General features: G+C 46.0%; 1 protein-coding gene across 1 annotated transcript; it reads right to left on the bottom strand.

Moving 5' to 3' along the window:
• Positions 1 to 2,976: 2,976 nt before the first annotated feature.
• Positions 2,977 to 19,398, bottom strand: MMP23B (matrix metallopeptidase 23B). Its single transcript, XM_072977624.2, has 8 exons — positions 18,882 to 19,398; positions 13,991 to 14,136; positions 13,713 to 13,852; positions 10,757 to 10,924; positions 6,920 to 7,084; positions 5,185 to 5,295; positions 4,407 to 4,533; positions 2,977 to 3,842 (listed from the first exon to the last, which is right to left on the bottom strand). The coding sequence occupies exons 1-8, from the start codon at positions 19,059 to 19,061 to the stop codon at positions 3,668 to 3,670; spliced, it is 1,212 nt and encodes a 403-aa protein (XP_072833725.2). The 5' UTR covers positions 19,062 to 19,398; the 3' UTR covers positions 2,977 to 3,667.
• Between the last annotated feature and the right edge of the window lie 1,131 nt (positions 19,399 to 20,529).

The raw sequence follows: 20,529 nt of genomic DNA, 5'->3' as shown, positions 1-20,529 counted from the left end.
TTCTCCAAAGCCTGAGTTACTGTCCCTAAGAACTTTACGCTGAAATGTGCTGATTTTTTTTCATCCCCCCCCCTTTTGACGATGGCTTTATTTCGTACTCGTGAGAAAGATTCAGGTTTCATGAAGGTTCCTCCGCCCTGGTTTTGTTGACGGAGGCATTCCGAACGCTGTAGTCCCGAGTTACTTTTCCAGATCGTTTTGTGATACGAACCGCCAATGCAACAAAGGTCCATAAATCTTCTCCTTTCCCCCACCCCTTCTCCAACCTGCTCTGTGCTTGGCATTTGAGATGTTACGTGCCTTAGGTTGCCTTTGGTAGACTCGGCTGAGTTCAGCGGAAGACTTTTCTGTTGTTTCTCGAGATTCACATCCATCTCCTTCATACTCAGGAACCCCAAGTTTTTTCCACCGACTGTGAACCAAGCTGTACCTACCTGTGCTTCTGCCTGCCATTCGCTACCTTCCCTTCGGCTGTCTTCCTGTAAGTGGCGGGTTTGAGGAAATGGACGTCCTTGGCCCACCATCCTGGTGGCGGCGTCCATTCTCAGGACGTCCAGATAGCCTGTGGCAACACTTTTTAAAGTGCTTTTCTCGTTTTCCCCTTCCCTTCCAAAAAGTTGAAATGCTTCCCCAGATAAGAGGTTTATATATATATATATTTGGACATCGAGTGCTATCATTGTTCAATCTTGGCCATTCGACCTATCCTATAGCACTTTAAAAACGCCGGACCGTGATGCATCCGGGAGAAGGACCTAAAGTCAGAAGTCTGGGGGGCTTAGTTTAGCTTTTCTCTTTCCAGCTTCCAGCTCAGAAAAAAAGAAGCTCCCAGCTAGCAGTGGGGCAGGAACAGGAAGCTCGGCCTCAAAGGCTTCTTAATTAGGCCTTTCTTGCAGGCGAGCCACACTCCGATAAAGGGCCGTCAAGATAGGTAAAACTCCCAGAATGGAGACTTAACGGTATTTGTAATCTAGAAACATTGAAAACGTCATCATCAGTAGTAGTAAGTGCTTTAAGTTAAAATATGCTGGGGGTTGTGTTGTATCACAATATCACAATAGATGAGCAGGAATCCCTCTCACCCCTTCCTCCCAAAGTCTGTTTCTAACTTTTGTGTTTCCGAGCTGTGTCCAAAATATTTTTGCTACAAAGAAACCAGCAGGAGGAAAGTGTGTGTCTTCTCTGTTGCTTTGTACAGCTGTGAATGTTGGAAGCGATACACTGTGATTTGTATATACCCTTTTTAAAAAAAACATATAAGGAAGATATTTTATACTTGTATTAAATGTATCCAGACCCAGAGCCGCCCTCTCCGGTTTGAATGTTAAACATTTCATGGTACTCGGGTTATAAAACTTAGAGAGGATTGTCTCGCTGTGGGTTGTGTTGTGTACAATAATAAATTAAAACTTTTTTTTCGCAAAACGTTGGCCTTAAATTGTTATGCATCAGGATCGTTGGGTTTTTATTTTTACTGCTGTATTTGTGAGGAGTAGCTTTAGTGGCTGCTAGCCCCCAAAGGACAAATGCTTCCAGCTGTGAGTTGTGTTGAAATTTGTTTAGAAGGGGGGGGGGAAGAGGCACACCACACGCTAAATCAGAGCTGGAAGGAAAGACTGAATTGCAAGCAGCCGGAGGTTATTCATCTCGTATCCTTGCTTAAAAAACAAACAAAACTAAGATGTTAAGGTAAGGTTGAGCAATCTAAGAGAGCGTGGTTTACAATATCCTTTTTTAAAAAAATATATAAATGTCTACAATAAGCCTAATGCTGTAAACCAACTTTTGTTTAATACAAAATGCTTGCTTCTAGAAGGATTAATAAAGGCAGGGATACGAAGCTTGAGAGGGTGGCCCTTTCAGGAAAGGAGGAACTTTCTGTTCTAGACGATTGGGCTATTAATCCATCTAGCCAAGCCCCTAAGTACAGATAATATTGGGTTAGGTATGGCAATCGCTGGCCTCTGGAATGTCCTCCTTTCCTTGCCATGATAAATTATCTTTGTTCTGCTGGTTTTTATTCTTGGGAGAATCTGTTTAAAATTCGGAGTTGGGGGGGGGGATTCCAACATTCATCTGTCCTGCCCCCCCATGTTACAGAAAAGCAACACCTGGCCACGCCAGATGTTTTGGCTGAGTCACTCCCAGAACCCCTTCCAGCAGGGGCGCAACTGGTGGAAGGTGTCGATCAAAACATCTGGAGCAATAGTTTGCCAACCTTGGGCCCCTCGAGGGTCTCATATGACCAATTCCAGAAATCCTGCCTGGCGCAACTAGTGGTGAAGGCTTCTGGGAGTTGTAGTCCAAGAACCTTGGGGGGGGACACACCCAAGATTGGAAACCACTGATCTAGAGGGACATGCGTTCCCTACCCACTCCTCTCCTGAAGCCTCGGCGGGTGGTCTGTAACTTCCAGAAGTCCTCGTGCCTGGTTTGTGCTGCTTATGGATGATGGGAGTTGTAATCTAACCACATCTGGAGGGACACACTTTGCCCCTTTCTTGCTGTACCGCAGCACCTCCCAAATATAGTGCTGCATCTCCCTGTGTTGGTTTTGGCTGCCAATCCTGCATAGACTTGGCTTTTGAGACCAGATGGGTACCTCGGGAAAGGTAGCGCTTTCTCTCCTCTGTCTCTCAGGTTTCTGTGTCTGGGGCAGGAGGACATTTTTGGACATCAAGGAACAAACCCTTGAATTTTGGGGGGGGGGTTATAGGGTGATCCACCCTGCTCCTGTATTCCCCCTCCCTCCAGCCACGATTTGATGCAGAAGCCAGATTCTTTAAAAACCAAGAGGGTGGAGATGATTGTAGGCTTGGAAGGATGTTAAAAACACAGAACCGTCATGTGGCTGTTCTCTTTCAGCCTCATGAGAACCTCACGATTCTGGCCAGCTGGTTTCCTTTAGGAGGCTTTCTAGCCTGTGTCGTACCGTGGCCCTAAGTCACGGGTTCGAATCCAGAGTGACGCTGGGGACAGAGGGGTGAGGAAGCACTTTATTCAACTTAGTACAGCAGTAATTTATGGATTTAAAAACAATAGTTCCTAGAGGATCACGTGTCCTGTAGCTTTCCAGAAGCTGCTGACGAGAAGGCGAAGGGAGGTGGGAGCTTTTAAGATGGCGGAATGGACTGATAAATAACCGCCACAGCACGTATAAGGCATTGAAAACAAGAATAGTCATCGCAGGATTATTGCAGAAGATGAATACCAAAAGGGACATCAGAAAAAAGTGAGACCCGATTTTGGATGATCTTTTAAGCCTTCATTTGAGGTGCTGCTGTCTGTGAGTAGAGCCAGCCTGGGTGGCCTTGGGCCAGCTGCACAGTCCCGGGGGTGGGGGGATTCGAATTCCCAACCTCTGGCTCCACAACCAGAGACCGAAACCATGGAGTTACGTAGCATCAGATCCATGAAGACTCCAAGAAACACAGCACACAGACCATCTAACTTACTTTCAAGTCCGCTCCTTTCAGACCAGTGGAGGAAATTCCAGCATCCTCGCACACCGGCAAAGAGTTGAGAGCAGACGGGTGGGGTTTAGAAGGGAGTCAGTTCGAAATGCACTGCTGAAAGTAAATATACAAATGCCGGGGGGGGGGGGAGGAAGGAGTCCAACATGGACTAAAGCCAAACGAACTATCCCAGTCCTTCTAAAGGTTCCCAGTCAATGCTTGAGCTTAATCCTCCAGGAATACGTGGTCAAGATCTTGGATTTCTTCTTCACCATGCAAGTGTAAGTCCCTTCGTTAATGGCATTGGCGATAATGCTCATGTGGTCATCGTTTAGCGAGAGATATCCGGGGTAGGAGTACTCTAGGAGCTCCTTCTCTTTATACCAACTGCGGGGGGGGGGGAGAGACAACAGGGCAGTGGAGAAATCAATAGGTCCAGTATCTCAGAATGAATACAGTAGGAACACCCCCAAATCTGCAGAAAATTGGTTCTAACCCCCTCTGTGGATGCTGAAAACTGTGGATAATAGTGAACAGTATACATAGCATGGTAAAAGGGGGGGGGATCCAGAAATATGTATTTTTACCATGTATTACTAGAGCAGGCCACTAGAGGGAGACAGAGATCCTGTTATGTATTCTGCATCAACAAGAATACATAGCATGATCTCTGGCTCTCTCTAGTGGCCAGTTCTGGTGAACACATCATGAAAATCTATATTTCTAATTTTTAAAAAAGGGAAAATACTACCCCTGCATATCTGGACTCACTAGATTCAATCTGACTTAAATCTGAATAAACATCTATACAAATGCTCTCTATAGCACTAAATAAGACAGGATGAAACTGACAACGTATGTGTTGGATTTCCCACGCAGAAAGGGAAAGAAAAATATGAGTAAAAGATCAAAAAGATGAAACCGTTCCACTGCCCTGAAGAGGATACTTACTAAACTTTGCCTTTTTTATGAATAATCTTCTGGCCACAGCGGAACGTCACGTTTCTGCCATGTGGGACCACCTTGGTCTTCATCCTCGGGGGAGGTGGGGTGGGTGCGACCGCCGGGAAGGGGAATTCTGTCAATTGAAGGTTTCAGATTTAAAACAAGAACCCAAAAACCAAGACATGATCCAAAAATTAATCTAGAATGCTATCCACGATTAGGAACGAGATCCACTTTTGTTTTACATTATACGGTCTTTGGAGGTCAAGAAAAGTGAAAACGGGCCTGAGGTCATTTCGGCCCCTTTGATCACAAAATATCAGCCTCTCGTTCTAGACATGCTAAGCTCTTGGGACGCCTTGGGACATAGGCGATCCATGACAAAGCACCCAATCCCAAATACCCTGAAAACTGGATTGTACACCAGTGATATTCCAACTTTAAGTCCCTGGACTATAAATCCGAGAAATCCTGGCCAGCACAGCTGGTGGCAAAGGCTTCTGGGAGTTGTGGCCCAAGAACATCTGGACACCCAAGGTTGGGAACCACAGTCTTAGCTCTATACACCACTTCACTCTATCCACAACACCAGTGGTTTCCAACCCCAGATCTCCAGATGTTCTTGGACTACAACTCCCAGAAGCCTTCACCCCTAAATGTGCTGGCCAGGATTTCCGGGAGTTGCCATCCAAAAACATCTGGGCACCCTGATTTGGTTGGGAACCACTGAGTTACACGCATGCACACACGCGCACACAAATTTAAAAGAAGGCATATTTATTACCTAAGCAGAAGTCACAGCTGTACGGACAATGTTTTTTCATGAACTTTCTCCGTGTCTTGCAGTATCCTTTTCGAGACCAGGAGGGACAGATAAAGACTCTGTCTTTGCAGCCTGAGATGAAAGGAGATGGGTTTAAAAGAAAAAAAGATGGTTTGTGCTGGTTCGGTTACTGTTCGAAGTGGTGTTCGGCACTTTCTGTTGGGCGCACACTCAGAGGCAGTGGCTGGAGGAGGCAGGGAAGGGAAGCCGGGCACCCAACAGAGGAGGTGGGGCTAGGAAGTGTCGAACAGTAACCAAGCCATCACAAACCACCGAACCAGTGGTGTGTACCATCTCTACTCCCAACTTCGATCTCTGCAGCCAGATACCAAAGCCACTAAGCGATCCAGCCAGCTGCCAATACCTTATTTATTTTGTATTGTATCTCTGGTGGGCAGTTTGATTCCCCCACTGTGTGCCTCCTAGGAGTAAAGCCAGCCTGGGTGGCCTTGGGCCAGCTGCACAGCAGTCCCAGGGATCCCTCCCCAGAAGAAGGGAAGGGGAAACCACTTCTGAGTCTTCTCTAGCTGGAAATCCCTGGAAAGGATCGCCGTAAGTCAGAATGGACTCGACAGCACACAACGATTATTAAAGCTTTGGTGCTTTCCAACCTGTGCAAAGTGAAATAAGCTTTACTTGAAGAGAGAGAGATATATACTCTACTCCCAGAGGGAAGGAAATCAAGCTACTTCTTCCCTGCATTTTCCATGCATAGCTCCACTGATGGTTTCTGGGCCTCTTCCTGGCAGGGTATAGATTACCGGTTTCGCAGCAGAAACCAGTAAGTAGATTGGGACAAATGTTCCTACTGGCTTCCCAAAGAAAAGGAGATTTGATTTCTCTGCCAGCCCCCACCCCAACAGGCTTTATGACCACTTCTCCCTCTCTTTCCTTGACTCACCACTGAGCTGTAAATACACCCTTTCACTGGATGTTAGTGATGGGTTGAAAACCTATAATTTTCCCTGCCTGGGTTATTTTGTTGTTTAGAGGCAGAGATCAGAAAAATCCAGGGAAGGTTCAAAACACAAAATTGCCTGAACAGAGGACCTTATATAAGACGTTTTCTTTGCCCGCACTGATAATATTGCTTTCCAGAAAGCAGGGGAATTAACGGAGAGGGCTTTGTGCATGGAGGTAGCTAAGCTAATACAGTGGTGCCTCGCTAGACGATGATAATCCATTCCACTGAAATCGCTGTTTAGCGAAATTATTGTCTAGCGAAAAGCATTTCCCCATTGGAATGCATTGAAACCTGCTTGATGTATTCCAAAGGGGAAGAATTGTCGTTGTCTAGCGAAGACTGGCCATAGGAAAGCTGTTATGCGAACTGCCAATCAGCTGTTTAAATCGCCGTCTCGAAGCTTAGGTCCCGAAAACACCTGTTTTGCAAGCGCGGAGGGAGCTGTCAAAATCGTCGTCTAGCAAAAATCGGCTTGCAAAGCAGGGACCAAACATTGTCCAGCGAAATTCCCCCATAGGAATCACTGTTTTGCGAATCGCTATGCGGGGTAACTGTCTAGCGAGGCACCATTGTACAGGCGGCTGGGGTTATCCCTGCCCTGAATTCAAGACATACGGAAAGGGTGTGTTCTACTCCTCCTTCCCACTAGAGGGAGACATCGGGGCTGTTGAAATCACAACGGCTGCAAACCCCCCATCTCTTATGAGTGCCTCCTGTCATGCTTTCGCTCACCGTAAAGTCTGTAGATGCCCCACATCTCGTCCTGCGAAATGGTGTTCTTCCCCGTCAATGTAGCGTTGAGGTGCATGAGGGCGTTGGGATCGAGGGAGTGCATGAGGCCCAGGGCGTGGCCGATTTCGTGGGCCGCGACGTGGACCAGATCTGTCAGCCAAACGCCTGGAGAAAGAGGGAAGCATGTCAGTTTCAGGGACCCCCTCTGGTTTTCTTTCGTTTGCCAAAGGAACAGCCATATCATGTGTGTTTTCCTCCTCCCTCCTCCTCCCCCTTTCCTCTAGTGCTGTGGTTTCTAGATTATAATCTGCCAGGCAGGAGCGGTGTCTCCTTTCTGACCTTTCACAGCTGCTCTGGGAATCCTTTCTTTTTATAAGTGGAGTAGAAATGTTAACAAACAGATCATTCTTTTCCTCCTATTGTCTCTCTGTAATTGGTATTCAGATCTATACTGACTCTGACTCAGAGACTGCCTAAGCTCTTATCTGATGTTGGTGATACTGCAAACCCCAGAGTACTGGGTGTTGATCATGTAGCCTCTCGGGAACCATAGCGTCATCTCTTTTTGAAGCATAAAAGAGATGGCACTTAAGACATGCAGCCGTTGACGTGTGACGGCCATAGAGGCCAATTCCATCTCCATTATTCTGCGATCCTATAAGGATTCTGTGATATGTGAGACCTTTCGATCAGCTGATTTTTTTTCCACCCTGGAAAATATTCCTTCCCCCCCTCCCCTCGGCTATGGAAGTGTTGTGAAATTTGTGGTTTTTCCCTCCTAAATCCTAATGCAACACACACACACACAAACAATTTTGTGGCTTCATCTCTTTTCCTAAATAAGGGAATGGGAGGTCGGTCTCGGAAAAATCTGCCTGACCCCAGACGCCCAGAACATTCCAGCGATCAAGGCCCGATGGATGTTCAGAGATTCAAACCAGGAGCCGTTCACATTCCACAACACAATCCTCACAGTGTTGAGCTGGAAAGATTCTTGAGCAACTGACAGCTAAGACCGTTCCTGATCAGTGGCTTCTCCACTCTGAGTTTTATGGAGAACGTCTATCTGGGGGAGAGGGGACACATCATCATTTCATTTCTGGAGTTCCAACTTCTCACTCTTGCTTCCAAGATTGGAAGATTGTTCCATGGGATGGCAAAGGTGACCCTTCAGATATTTTGGGGTTTGCTGCTTTGTGTTAAATCCGAACGAAACCAAATTAAAAGATAGAAAGGTTCCTGCGGAACTCCAGTCGCCAGTTGCAAAAAAGGGAGTCTCCCTGCTGTCTCTCTGCAAGATTTGACAGGTCTCAAACTCTCTCTATTTTTGCATGGGTTTATAGGACACATCTACTTAATGTTATGTGCAATCACTTGTCTGTTCATGACCAAAGTTTGAATTTTAACAAGATCCCTTGACCGCACAATGCAGAGCCAGAAGGGTGACACCTACAGAGACACACCAGAGAGCCGGTGACTCGTCCGCTGGTATGAAAGAATCAGCTAAAAGGTGATAGGGACACTCTCTCTCTCTGCGACTGAGTAAAGGCCCTGTACGTCAGAATAATAGAGTTGGTCAGTGGAAGGATTTCAGATCCAGAAGATTTTTTTTCCTACATTCTTTTGAGGTTTGGTAACAGTGGGATTTTAGGATCAAGAAAACACAACTCAGCTCAACAATTCAAGAAAACACGGGGCATATGGAATATATAGAGAGGGTGAACAACAGGATGGATGGATGGATGGATGGATGGATGGATGGATGGATAAGGAAGGAAGGAAGGAAGGAAGGAAGGAAGGAAGGAAGGAAGGAAGGAAGGAAGGAAGGAAGGAAGGAAGGAAGGAAGGAAGGAAGGAAGGAAGGATGGATGGATGGATGGATGGATGGATGGATGGATGGATGGATGGATGGATGGATGGATGGATAAGGAAGGAAGGAAGGAAGGAAGGAAGGAAGGAAGAAAGGAAGGAAGGAAGGAAGGAAGGAAGGAAGGAAGGAAGGAAGGAAGGAAGGAAGGAAGGATGGATGGATGGATGGATGGATGGATGGATGGATGGATGGATGGATGGATGGATGGATGGATGGATAAGGAAGGAAGGAAGGAAGGAAGGAAGGAAGGAAGGAAGGAAGGAAGGAAGGAAGGAAGGAAGGAAGGAAGGAAGGAAGGAAGGAAGGAAGGAAGGAAGGAAGAGAAAGTGTCGCAGAAAGAAAGAGGGTCACAGAGGTGGGTTGTAGAAGAAGGCAGGAAGAAAAACATGAAGAACAAGTGGCAGAAACAGAAGAGAAAATGGGAAAGGATTCCTGTTTCCGTTCACCCTTGGCCCTGCCAGCTGGCACCATAGAATCCCCTGGAAGTGGGAACCTCAACAGTTAAAATAGCATGTAGAAATAATTTTAGGAGTTAGTACGACTCTATCCACCCTTCCAGATCTGCTTTGCGAGGCCTTTCCTGGCGATCCAGGGCCGTTTGCTGAGCGCTTCAGGCCCGCGGCCGACCAGACCTTTTAATAAGAAGCGCCCCGTCCTTCATCAGGGAGGCATCCTTGGTTTCCCACAAAGCAGCCACGTCGGCAGAAAAACTGGTGAGGGAGTGAAACAAATAGGAAAACAAGGTTTTTTTGGGGGGGGGGGACTATGAAAAGGAGAAAAAGAAAGGGAGGGACGGAGCAGGCTCATGGCTCGCTGAAGTAGCACCGCAGTTTTACAGTAGGCAGTCCTCTGTTTGAGTAATATTCTTCCTAGAAATAAGGTAATGTCAAATGTAAAGATCAAATTTCCTCCAGCTGTGAGCTGGAGGTTGGGAGTTCGAATCCCCCCACTGTGGCTGCACGTAATTGAATTCAATCCTAGAGAAAATCAGCAAGATTCGGTGGTCTTGGGAGGGGGGAGATCCCAGGCCAGGTTGTGACTACTCATCTCAAGCAGTGGTTCCCAAACTTGGGGTCCCCAGATGTTCTCAGACTACAACTCCCAGAAGTCCTGGCCAGAACATCTGGAGGTTAAGGCTTCTGGGAGTTGCAGTCCAAGAACATCTGGAGGACCTCAGGCTGGGAACCTCTGGTCTAAAGCAATCTTTAAACTCTGTGTCGAAATAAAAGCCACTGCTATTTAAAATCTGATTTAATTTGTTGTCCAAGGATGTTTGGTTTCTGGTTTGTCTGTTATTATTTTAGCATACATTGCTTTCTGGGATTCTGGGAGACTGAAAAGTAATTTATAGACAGATCTGATAATCAATGTATAAGAATTCTGCACCAAAAAAAGAAGACAAATACGTTATTGATATAGATTACATTTGTATAATTGTACCTCTTAGCCAAGACACTGAATCGCCTTCCTCGACTATTCAATACTTGATGCAAGAACTGCGATTGCCTATACATTTTCGTGCCTGTTTGGGTGTCCATGAGGGCTAGAAACTTGACTTTTAATAAAGGAAACCTGGGATCAATTTCTGCATCCATAACACATTGGGTGATTTGCCTACATGAGTTAAATTGCATATTTTTTCTGCTAGTTAGGGGCAGGAGTGAAGACTCTAGAATTTTCCCTCAGTCACTCAAAATACTCTATCTTACACTGAATTTGATATGTCTTACAGTTGTGCATTGACTTCAAGGATAGCTTTCGCACCCATGAGGACTAGGAACTTGCATTTAAAAAACAATGAGCCATGAAAGTTGGATTCCACTTCAACGTCATATTCTGCTTTGTTTTTCTTCTTCTTAAGACCTTCTGGTTGAAAAAATGGTGAGAAAAAAGGACATCATCAGCTGTGCCGAAAACTTATTTATCACGAGGTGGGCCTCAGACGTCTACAGATCCACCTCACTCACCCTTTTTCCAGCTGAACCGGGTGTCCCCGACGATCCAGTATTCGTGGTCATCAAAATGGATCTCGCCGGTCTGTGGGAAAAAGGCGTGAGCCAGTTCTCCGGTCGTGCCATCAAAGCAGTGATGGATTTGGGACTCCAGGCAGTCGGTGTGATTGATGGAATAGAAACCTGGGAGAGAAGGAAGGAAGGAAGGAAGGAAGGAAGGAAGGAAGGAAGGAAGGAAGGAAGGAAGGAAGGAAGGAAGGAAGGAAGGAAGGAAGGAAGGAAGGAAGGAAGGAAGGAAGGAAGGAAAAGAGAGAATGGGGGAAGGAAGGAAGGAAGGAAGGAAGGAAGGAAGGAAGGAAGGAAGGAAGGAAGGAAGGAAGGAAGGAAAAGAGAGTGGAAGAAGGAAGGAAGGAAGGAAGGAAGGAAGGAAGGAAGGAAGGAAGGAAGGAAGGAAGGAAGGAAGGAAGGAAGGAAGGAAGGAAGGAAGGAAGGAAGGAAGGAAAAGAGAGTGGAAGAAGGAAGGAAGGAAGGAAGGAAGGAAAAGAGAGAATGGGGGGAAGGAAGGAAGGAAGGAAGGAAGGAAGGAAGGAAGGAAGGAAGGAAGGAAGGAAGCAAGGAAGCAAGGAAGCAAGGAAGCAAGGAAGCAAGGAAGCAAGGAAAAGAGAGAATGGGGGGAAGGAAGGAAGGAAGGAAGGAAGGAAGCAAGCAAGCAAGCAAGCAAGGAAGGAAAAGAGAGAATGGGGGGAAGGAAGGAAGGAAGGAAGGAAGGAAGGAAGGAAGGAAGGAAGGAAGGAAGGAAGCAAGGAAGGAAGGAAGGAAGGAAGGAAGGAAGGAAGGAAGGAAGGAAGGAAGGAAGGAAGGAAGGAAGGAAGGAAGGAAGGAAGGAAGGAAAAGAGAGAATGGGGGGAAGGAAGGAAGGAAGGAAGGAAGGAAGGAAGGAAGGAAGGAAGGAAGGAAGCAAGGAAGGAAGGAAGGAAGGAAGGAAGGAAGGAAAAAGGTGATGGATTAGGCCTCAGAAGATATGGATTCGAATCCCTGTTTTGCTATGGAATCTCACTGAGGGGTGGCGGGAGTAAACCCACTCCTTAAATATCTCACTTACCATCAAAGTCCTATTAAGGTCACTGCTAATTAGGTTGATGGCCCATTGTGCGCGCACACAATTTATACTGCGTATAGCAGACTACAACTCCCACATCCCTCACTGTTGCTAAACCGTGTTGCTATACAGGCTGATGGGCACTGTAGTCCAACAACACCTCAGTGCAGCTGGTTCTCCACCTCTGGCACCGAAGAGGCAACCCCTAGAATTGTAAAGGGGTGGGAATTGAGAGCGTCCCTTAGCGAGGGAGCGGCCCCCACAGAACACCTGGATGGAAAAATGGCAAGTTAGCACGTGCAATTTCACACAAATTAAGTGTCCTCTTTTGCCCTGTGCGTTGGCTACGAAGCCAGCTGTGGTCAGACCCTGCTAGCAAACCGAGTGCATGTCAAGGTTGCTGTGGGGACTACACTTTCCATCATCCCCCCTCACTAGCAAGGCCACTGGGGAGCGAGGCTGGTGTAGGAACTGTGATCTCAAAAAGCAGGTGTGGCAGATTCCGATTCTGGAGACCCTCAGAGGCTACGATGTCCCGGGTTTTTGACTCTGTGCATCCTCTCGGGCAAAAGTCTTCCTGAACTCCAGACTTTAAAGCCCTCTCTCGTGGCCTGTTTTCAATCTTGGGACAAGCAGGAAGGAAAAAAAAGGATCTACAAAAACTTGGAGCGGTAAAGATCTGGAGAACTTGCAAATAAACCCACAATGACTCAAGGAGCCGTTCTGTTCTTCCAGATGTTCAGAATCTCTGCCCTCCGAACCATTTTCGCTCGTACTGCAGAGAAAGGCCGTCTTCTTGTCTCCGGGGAGAAATGTAACCGATGAAGTACTGATTTTATTTTAATTTTTAAAGCAGGCAAGGGAAAGGAGGAGGAGGAAGGAGATGGGGATTGGAAAAAAATGTTATTTTTTTAAAAAAATTAACGAAGGCTGTTAGACGTTTAGTCTGGGGTTGAATGGGCAAGATAAAAATTAGAACAGAAACCGGGCAAAATTTTCTGGGTTAAATGTGTTCAACCAGTAAAGTGCAGCTTTCTGAAAGGGCAGACTTGACAAGAGGGTGACTTTGCAAAACAACAACAACAACAACAACAACAACAACAACAACAACAACAACAACAACAACAACAACAACAACAACAACAACAACAATGCTGACAAATTGGGTTTCGAAGCCAGCAACACCCTCTTCCCTGGGATTCCAGCACCTAAAGCTTGAGATGGGGAGGCGGAGCTTGGTGTGATGTCACCGAGGCAGGGCAGGCAGAGGGAGTTGACCTTCTAGGCTTTGTATCCTTTTAGCAGGGCCTTTTTTGTGTGTGCAACCAGGAGGCTTGTGAGTCAAGGAGGCGGTGCTCCACTCTCTTTCTTGTTTGTGTGGCTTGGCAGGTACCGGGCATGGGCTTTTTTGATATTTTTTTGAACAATGGACCTCAGACATCTGCAGGGATTCCCCCCTGCCGCCAGAAATCTGTGGGGCTTGAGTAAAAAATAACTCCCCAAGTCTGTTCAGGGGCCTGTAATCCCTTTCAGCGGAGAAATAATGGCTTCTCTTAAGCATGATGGTGATAGAGGAATTGGCTAGGTGGAGCTAAGGTCTCTGGGAGATGCAAGGTATTATCAGCCTGGTAGTCTCCCTGCTTCTCAGGAAACTACCATGCCCCTAACGCCTTGCAGTTCCCATTGAAGTTAACCACTCCTTCTGTCTTCATCCTGTATGACAGAAGGCATTATTTCTGAAATAAAATGGATTACAGATACCGGAAAGGACTGGGAGTTTTATGGGTAAAGCCTTCAGAAGAGAGGGGGGGATTCCTGAACAAACACAAAAACCCTGAAACGTCCAAAGCAGGGGGAAAGAAGGCACCCTACCGATTTTGAGGTCACTGGGCTTGGATGGAGACACTTCCCGGAAGCTGAACGGGGAAACGTCGCTCCACATGCGGAAAGCCGTGGCCAGCCCCTTCCTCGTCTGGCTTTCGTTGATCAGGTTTCGAGGGAAGGACAGAATCCTGCAGGGGAATCGGGATCACAAGAGAATAAAGAAACGACGGTGGGAAGATTCGCAGGAACGGGAAATTAAATTGTATGAAATCTCCCGGAGTGAGAGGTAGAACCTGGAAAACTTTTTTAAAAATTAATGAACTTACTTGTAGGTGAGATTGAAGTGGTCCCACCTCAGGTGCCCCGGCGTTAAGGTGTAGCGTTTCTTCCGAATATGGGGGCGAGCTGGAAGCGGGAGATGGTGGAGGGCCACGGAAGGGCCTGGAGGAGAACCAGGCGGAGCAGCATCATCCTTAAAAAAAAAAAGAAAAACATTGAGTCCCAAGTCTTATTTGGGAGGAAAAAGCAGAAAGGATCACCCTCCCACCAATATTTAGAGCTTGCCAACGTGTGTATTTTCGAGGTATCACCCTTAAGCTTCTCAGCCAGCCTGATTTCTCCAAGGAAATACAAGGAACTGGATTCCTCTCAGATTTTCAGAACGATGAATCCAAGAATCAAATTCCTTTTTAAAGACTCTAATCCCCAAAATCGCCTAATCAGGATGGCTGTGGGGGGGAATGATGGATCTGTAGTGTTGTGGGTCGGTTTTGGGTTTTTTTAAAGTTTTGAAAGAAAGCTTTTTTCTAGGTTTCTTTTCCATTTTCTGTCTTTTTCACGATAGACCATGAGGCATCTGTGTTTGAAAGACAGGATTTATTTTCCTATTAATTAGTAGCAGCCCCCTCCCCCGGAAAAGTCATTTTACGGAGTGTCTTCCCTTTCCCCCAACAGCCACCTTTTCCCTCCAAGTGTATTCCTGATTGAGCAGAATTTTTCCAAAGGCAATTAGGCGGGCCTCTGGGAAGCTAGCTTAAAAGGCTGCCATGTCCATTTCCATCTCTGGCGTGTGGTTCACAGAGATAGACTGCTCCTGAAGCTGGAGGTTCCATTTCACAGTCACCATTTTTTTCACCCACTCAGCGCCCGTTCGGTCCATGAATTCGATGAAGGCTTTAAAAAAAGACGACACTGCTGGAGCAAGAGCCTCGAGAACTTGTCTGCGAACCAGAATCCGGTCCTTGGGTGAAGTTCTCCACCCTTAGTCTAAAAAAATGGAAATTCTGCCTGTTAACAAACATGGCAAACAGATCTGAAAGTTGCCAAGGGGGACACGATTCTGTACGATGCTCTAGAGGCGTGGAATTTTCCTGTCCTTCATGGGAAGATTGATGCATTTGAAATGGGTTTCATTTAAAATGTGGTCCTGCAGGAGAGAGCTTTGCAGCTACCCTGGACTGCCAGAAAGACAAATTAGTAGGTCCCAAATCAAATCAAGTCTGGAGGCAAAAAAAAAAAAAAAAAAAAAAACAGACCAGAATGCTGGGAAAGATTGAAAGCAGCAGGAAAAGAGGAGGACCCCAATACCAGATGGAGTGACTCCGAAAGGAAGCCACAGGCTCTCATTTGCAAGAGCCGAGCGGGAGGAATGAGAACAGGACATTCTGGTGTGTGTTGATTCACAGGGTCGTCACGAATCAGTGGTGACTTGATGACTCACAATAACAAATGAGATGCTCTTAGCACAGAAGCCCAGAACTCAGTTAGTCTTGATGGCTAGCCTGACCCTTTGTGTTTTTTTGCTAGCTGCCTTCTGCTGTTCTCCAGTCTAAACAGGCTTAATTTGATGCATCTCTGCCTGACGCATCGCAGCAGCCGCTTGAACCCCATCCAACTCCTGGCCTTCTTGAGTCTTCCTCGGAAAGACTTGACTCTAAGCTGGCTAATTAAAGGCTCCAGCTTGACGCCCACCCGCTGAGCCCGACAGGTCTCCTCAGCTTCAGGGCCTCTGAGGGGCAGCAGGTATAAGACTCAGCTCTGATGAATTCCCCCCCCCAAAAAAGGAACAGTTTGCTACTTAGAAATGCTTAGATTTGCTGCCGTTTTTACGGCTTTTTTCTCTCTCGTCAGAAACAATCTTTCATATAAAAAAACAAACCGCACTCCTAATGGCCGACAAAATGTTGCCCCAAATTAAAATCCTAAAATATTAGAATTCCAAAAAAATAAAAAGTTATTTTCTTTTCCTTTCTCTCTCTTTTCTTTTTTTGGGGGGGAGAGGTATTCAGTGTTTCCCCCAAATTTTCCAGCTTTCTGCAAAAATAGGAATAAGGGTTCTGGATTTTTAAAATTCCCCTACAAAATTCTGATTTATGCACGCCAGGGATTTTGTTTTGACAGATCGACAATTCAGCTTTAAATAATAATCACCTGGCCATCAAGTCCATTCTTAGTTACAGAGATTTCAGGGTTTTCCAGGCAGAGAAGACTCAGAAGTGGTTTCCCCTTCCCTTTCTCCAGGGGGCGCCCTGGGGACTGTGCAGCTGGCCCAAGGCTACCCAGGCTGGCTCTACTACTACAGTGGGAATCAAACTCCCAAACTCTGCAGCCAAATACCTAAACCACTGAGCTTTCCAGCCAGCTCTTCTCCAAGATCTGGGGGAAAGATGCTCTCTTAATAACCACCCATTGTCTGTGGCTCTCACCGTGAGCTCTGCTGACTTGTCGGGGTGCAAAGCTGCAAATCGAAAGGATGTTAACTCTATGACGCTCATGCTGCTAGTCCTCAGGACCCCAGGAAACACTCTTCAACTTCCCGTCAGTTAATCATGTGATGAATAAGGGGTGCGTGTGGAATAAAATATCTAAACGTCGCTGTTGTACAGCTCAGGTTGGACGTGAAGCTTATATAAGGATGCAAGAGCCATCTCTCTCTCTGTCTCTTCCCTTGCCAGTGCATAAGTAGGTCAAAAGTTTGATCTCATTCCCAAATCTGGAGCGAAGGAAGCATGACGCCTGTTGACGGATGGGCAGACTTCAAGCTTGTAGGCTTGGTGTTTGGGTTTCCCTTCGGCTTTGGCGTCCCTGGATCGCAGCCCGCTTGGCATCTGAAAAAATGGGCTGCGGGCCACGAAAATACACACTGAACAAACCCACCTTTAAGGTGGGCCAAATTGATTTGGCTTCAACGAATGAACATGGAATTGGCTAGCATCCCTTGGAAAGGGATGGATTTATTTTTCCAAGCTGGGAAGGTTCCCCCTATAAAAGGAACTCATGGAGTTCTTAATTACTTCCCGATAGGGTCGCCCGAGGGTTCGATCCTGCCGGACAAATTATTTCTTGTGTTGCTGGTTATCCACACATAATAGCCTACACCTAAATACCATAAAAATAGATAGAGACAATCTCTGGTTCCCTCTAGTGGCTGCTTCTGATATTGCATGCTGGAAATATAAAAAGACAAAGGACAAAACTTAAGAATACTTCCTTTGCTCCTTTGGAGGATAAGGAAATGGGACAAAAATCCTTAAAAAATACTGTCATAGGCCTCTTAAAAAGACCTTAAGATGCCCTTAAAAAGTGCTCTTGAAATAACGGTGTGGCTTGTTATATATAGATAGCATCTATAAATAGCCTAGGAAATAACTTTGCAGTTACCAGCTAGATTGCTTGCTACCCAACAGTAACTAATTACTTCCAAGTGCTTCTTAATGTTTTTTAAAAAAACTAGAATATGACATCAATCATCTCCATGGAATTGAAAGAATGCCGAGCCTAGAAATCGGTTTTGAGTCCCAGCCTCAGAGAGTCTCTGCAAACACAAAAAGCCACAATATTTTTTAAATTTTGTTTTGTTTTGAGGATTTTGTCATTTTGTCACCGACCAGAAACACCTCAGAATAATAAGAGTGAGCAGAGAAAATATCTTGGGACATTTTTGCCTTAGACAAATCCAGCCAGATTTCCCTTTTCCTGGACTTGTTCCTTTCTTCACCCAATCGCTCCAAGTTTGGTAACGCCCAGGCCTGAGGAATTATTGTGAAACACCTCAAAGTTTGCCCTTTAAATGATATTTTAGTTGTCCAGGAAAGGGGGTTACCTAACCCTGAATTTGAAATCTATCTGTAGAGAACGTGATGAAAACTTTTTAGGTGTGTTTCTGCATCCTCTGGGGGGTTTGGCATAGATGACCTTCAGGGGTCCCTCTTTAAATCCTTGGAAACTAGACATTTAAAAGCTGTGTTGATGGAATCTGGACCACCTAATGCAAAGACAATGAATCAGAGACCTTCCAGAAGTTGACAAAAGATCATGTTTTTCCTTGAACAGGCTGGTTAAATGTCTTCATGACATTTTCCTTTGACTCCTTCTCCACATTATCATCTCTTCTTACAACGATGTGCACAAAAAGAAAAGAGAACTATCCTTCTCCCATGTTGAGAAAGCCACGAGAGCCTTTGTAAGATAGGAGTTCGAATTCTGCTCTATGCTAGCCTCCCAAACCTATTTGGATCCCCAGCTACCATGCTCCAGGCCGGGTGGGTTAAAAAGACAAACAGATAGCTGTGGTGGAAGAAGGGGTGAGGTCAGGAATGACCACAAACATTCATAGTGAAGCAAAAGGTTGACTTCTTCAGCATTTTTCCCCAATTTAGAAAGCAGGACGCTAGCACTGGGGAGCCAGCTGAGTGCAGTGACTGGAGCCCAGATCTAAGAGTGAGGAAATTTAAAAGTCTGCCATGCCCTGCAGCCCGTTGGTGGATGTCTTTCCTACTCTGAAGGGTTGTTGTGACAAGGCTGAAGCTGGCAAAGAGGGGCAAAATTAGCTGCCAAGGCAGTGATCATTAGTCTTCCTCTTAAGTCTAAGACTTAAAAACGATGGCAATACTTTTATGTTGCTTTTCTGTGACTCCGTATTTGTGCAATGTAAGAGTCTGGCCTGAAAACACAGCCCAATAAAGACACAAACACACACAGAGGGAAAAAAAGAACAGCATAACTGAACAGACATATTGTCAAATCCCAGTTGGGCGGGAGACCCTGATTCTTGTGCCAGCCTGCTCTGCAGGGCTGTTAGGGGGATACAACCTCACAGGGGCAACCCATTAATACCCTCTCGAGCCTTGTGGGGGGGGGAGTGAGACCTAAGGAAGAGCAGCAACAAACCCTAACATTTATAGGGTGGTTGGTCGGAAAATCGGGACGGCTTCTTACCTGGATTTTCTGTGCTTCTGTCGCCAGGAGATTTCCAAAAGCAGCAAAGAGAACCAGGAGGGGGAAAAGGCAGACGAAACTCAGAACGCCTTGATATTTAGGATTTATCGGTCTGCCCGAAGGCAGAGGAAAAGGAGACGTCCCTTCGGATAGCTTTTTCACATGCTCCATGGCAGACATTAATTAAAACAAGACAACTACGCGAGAGTTATAAATCCATCTAAATACTGGGCTGCGGAGTTTGAAGCAGCAGCAAACTTCGCTGGAAAATCAAAAAAAAATTTTTTCCCCTTTCTTTCCTTAGTTTAAAAAAATAAAAAGAGAGAGAGAGAAGACTTTACATTAAAAGTCTGCTTGACAACTCCAACATTTCTTTTTTTCTTCTTCTTTTAAATGCATTAGGTCCTGCCAAGCTGTATCATATTACTGAGGGAAAGACCAGAGGAGGGGGGGGAAATGCACCCATGCGCTGTGAAACAGCTGTGCTCCAGGAAGGGCGATCGCTTAGCCAGCTGTGCTTCAGCAGCTGGATAAAGGAGGCTGGGAATTTATGTAACAAAATGCACAATCTACCCAACCTCCAAGAAGCCAGGAGGGGTGGGAGGGAATCCACTCCAGAAGTTTTAAGATTTCCAAACTTTTCTTTCTTTCTTTCTTTCTTTCTTTCTTTCTTAAAAGGGGAAATCGCAGGTCCGGCTGTGGATTCTGGGAATGGTTTATCATTATGTATTTATTTATTTATTTAAAACTTTTTTTAAACAGCTCACACTAGGAAAAGACAATACTGTACAGTATTTAAAGGCCGAAGCAGGAAGAATACACCGACTGAAAAGGATCACACACATGCACCCTCCAGAAAGCAGAAGCAACACCAAGACCCATTCAAAGCAGGAAGGTACAGGGAGCCAGTTAAAAATCCCACCTGCTAAAAGGGGGGGGGGCTTCCCTGAAGAGAAAGGTCTTGGCCAGCTTGGGGAAGGAGAGCCAAGAGGGGGCCAGGCTGGCCTCCAGTGGCAGGGAGTTCCAGAGTCTGGGAGCAGCCACAGAGAAGGCCCCTCCCCAGTGACTCCATCAGATGCACCTTTGAAGGGGGTGGGACTGAGAGAAAGGCCTCTCCTGATGATCTGAACACCCAAGTAGGCTTCTAAAGGGGGACACGGTTCTTGAGATAGCTTGGGATCAAGCCATGTCTGACTTTATAGCTTAGAACCAATCATTCCTTCCAACCTTTGATTTCAAAGGGAGTCCCGCCTCTCTGCTGAGTGCTCTTTCCCTCTCTTCCATCTGTGCTTGCCAGTTGTTTGTTTGCTGTTGATCAGTTCCGTTGGTTGCTAAGTATGTGTGCAGTAAAGAAAGCAACATACCCAACATATCCTTGCATTTTTCCCCCCGCATCAGGTCTCCAATGCTCTGCCACTCTTGGATTCTATGCATTTTGGAAAACATCACATGCTCAGTGCTTAGAGAAGTTATATACCGTATTTTTCTGTGTATAAGACTATACTTTTGTCTAAAATCTTTAGACTAAAAATTGACTGTCGTCTTATACACAGAAGAAAGCTGAGGCGAGAACAAAAACAAGTGGAGGGGAAAGCAGGGATCAAAGCGATCCTGCAGGGCTTTGATCGCTTTCCCTCTACACTTGCTA

The sequence above is a fragment of the Pogona vitticeps genome, chromosome 7 (genome assembly GCF_051106095.1).
Source record: "Pogona vitticeps strain Pit_001003342236 chromosome 7, PviZW2.1, whole genome shotgun sequence".
Classification (NCBI taxonomy): Eukaryota; Metazoa; Chordata; class Lepidosauria; order Squamata; family Agamidae; genus Pogona; species Pogona vitticeps.
The sequence above is the reverse complement of the archived record's forward strand: the minus strand, read 5'-3'. Positions and strand labels throughout refer to the sequence as shown.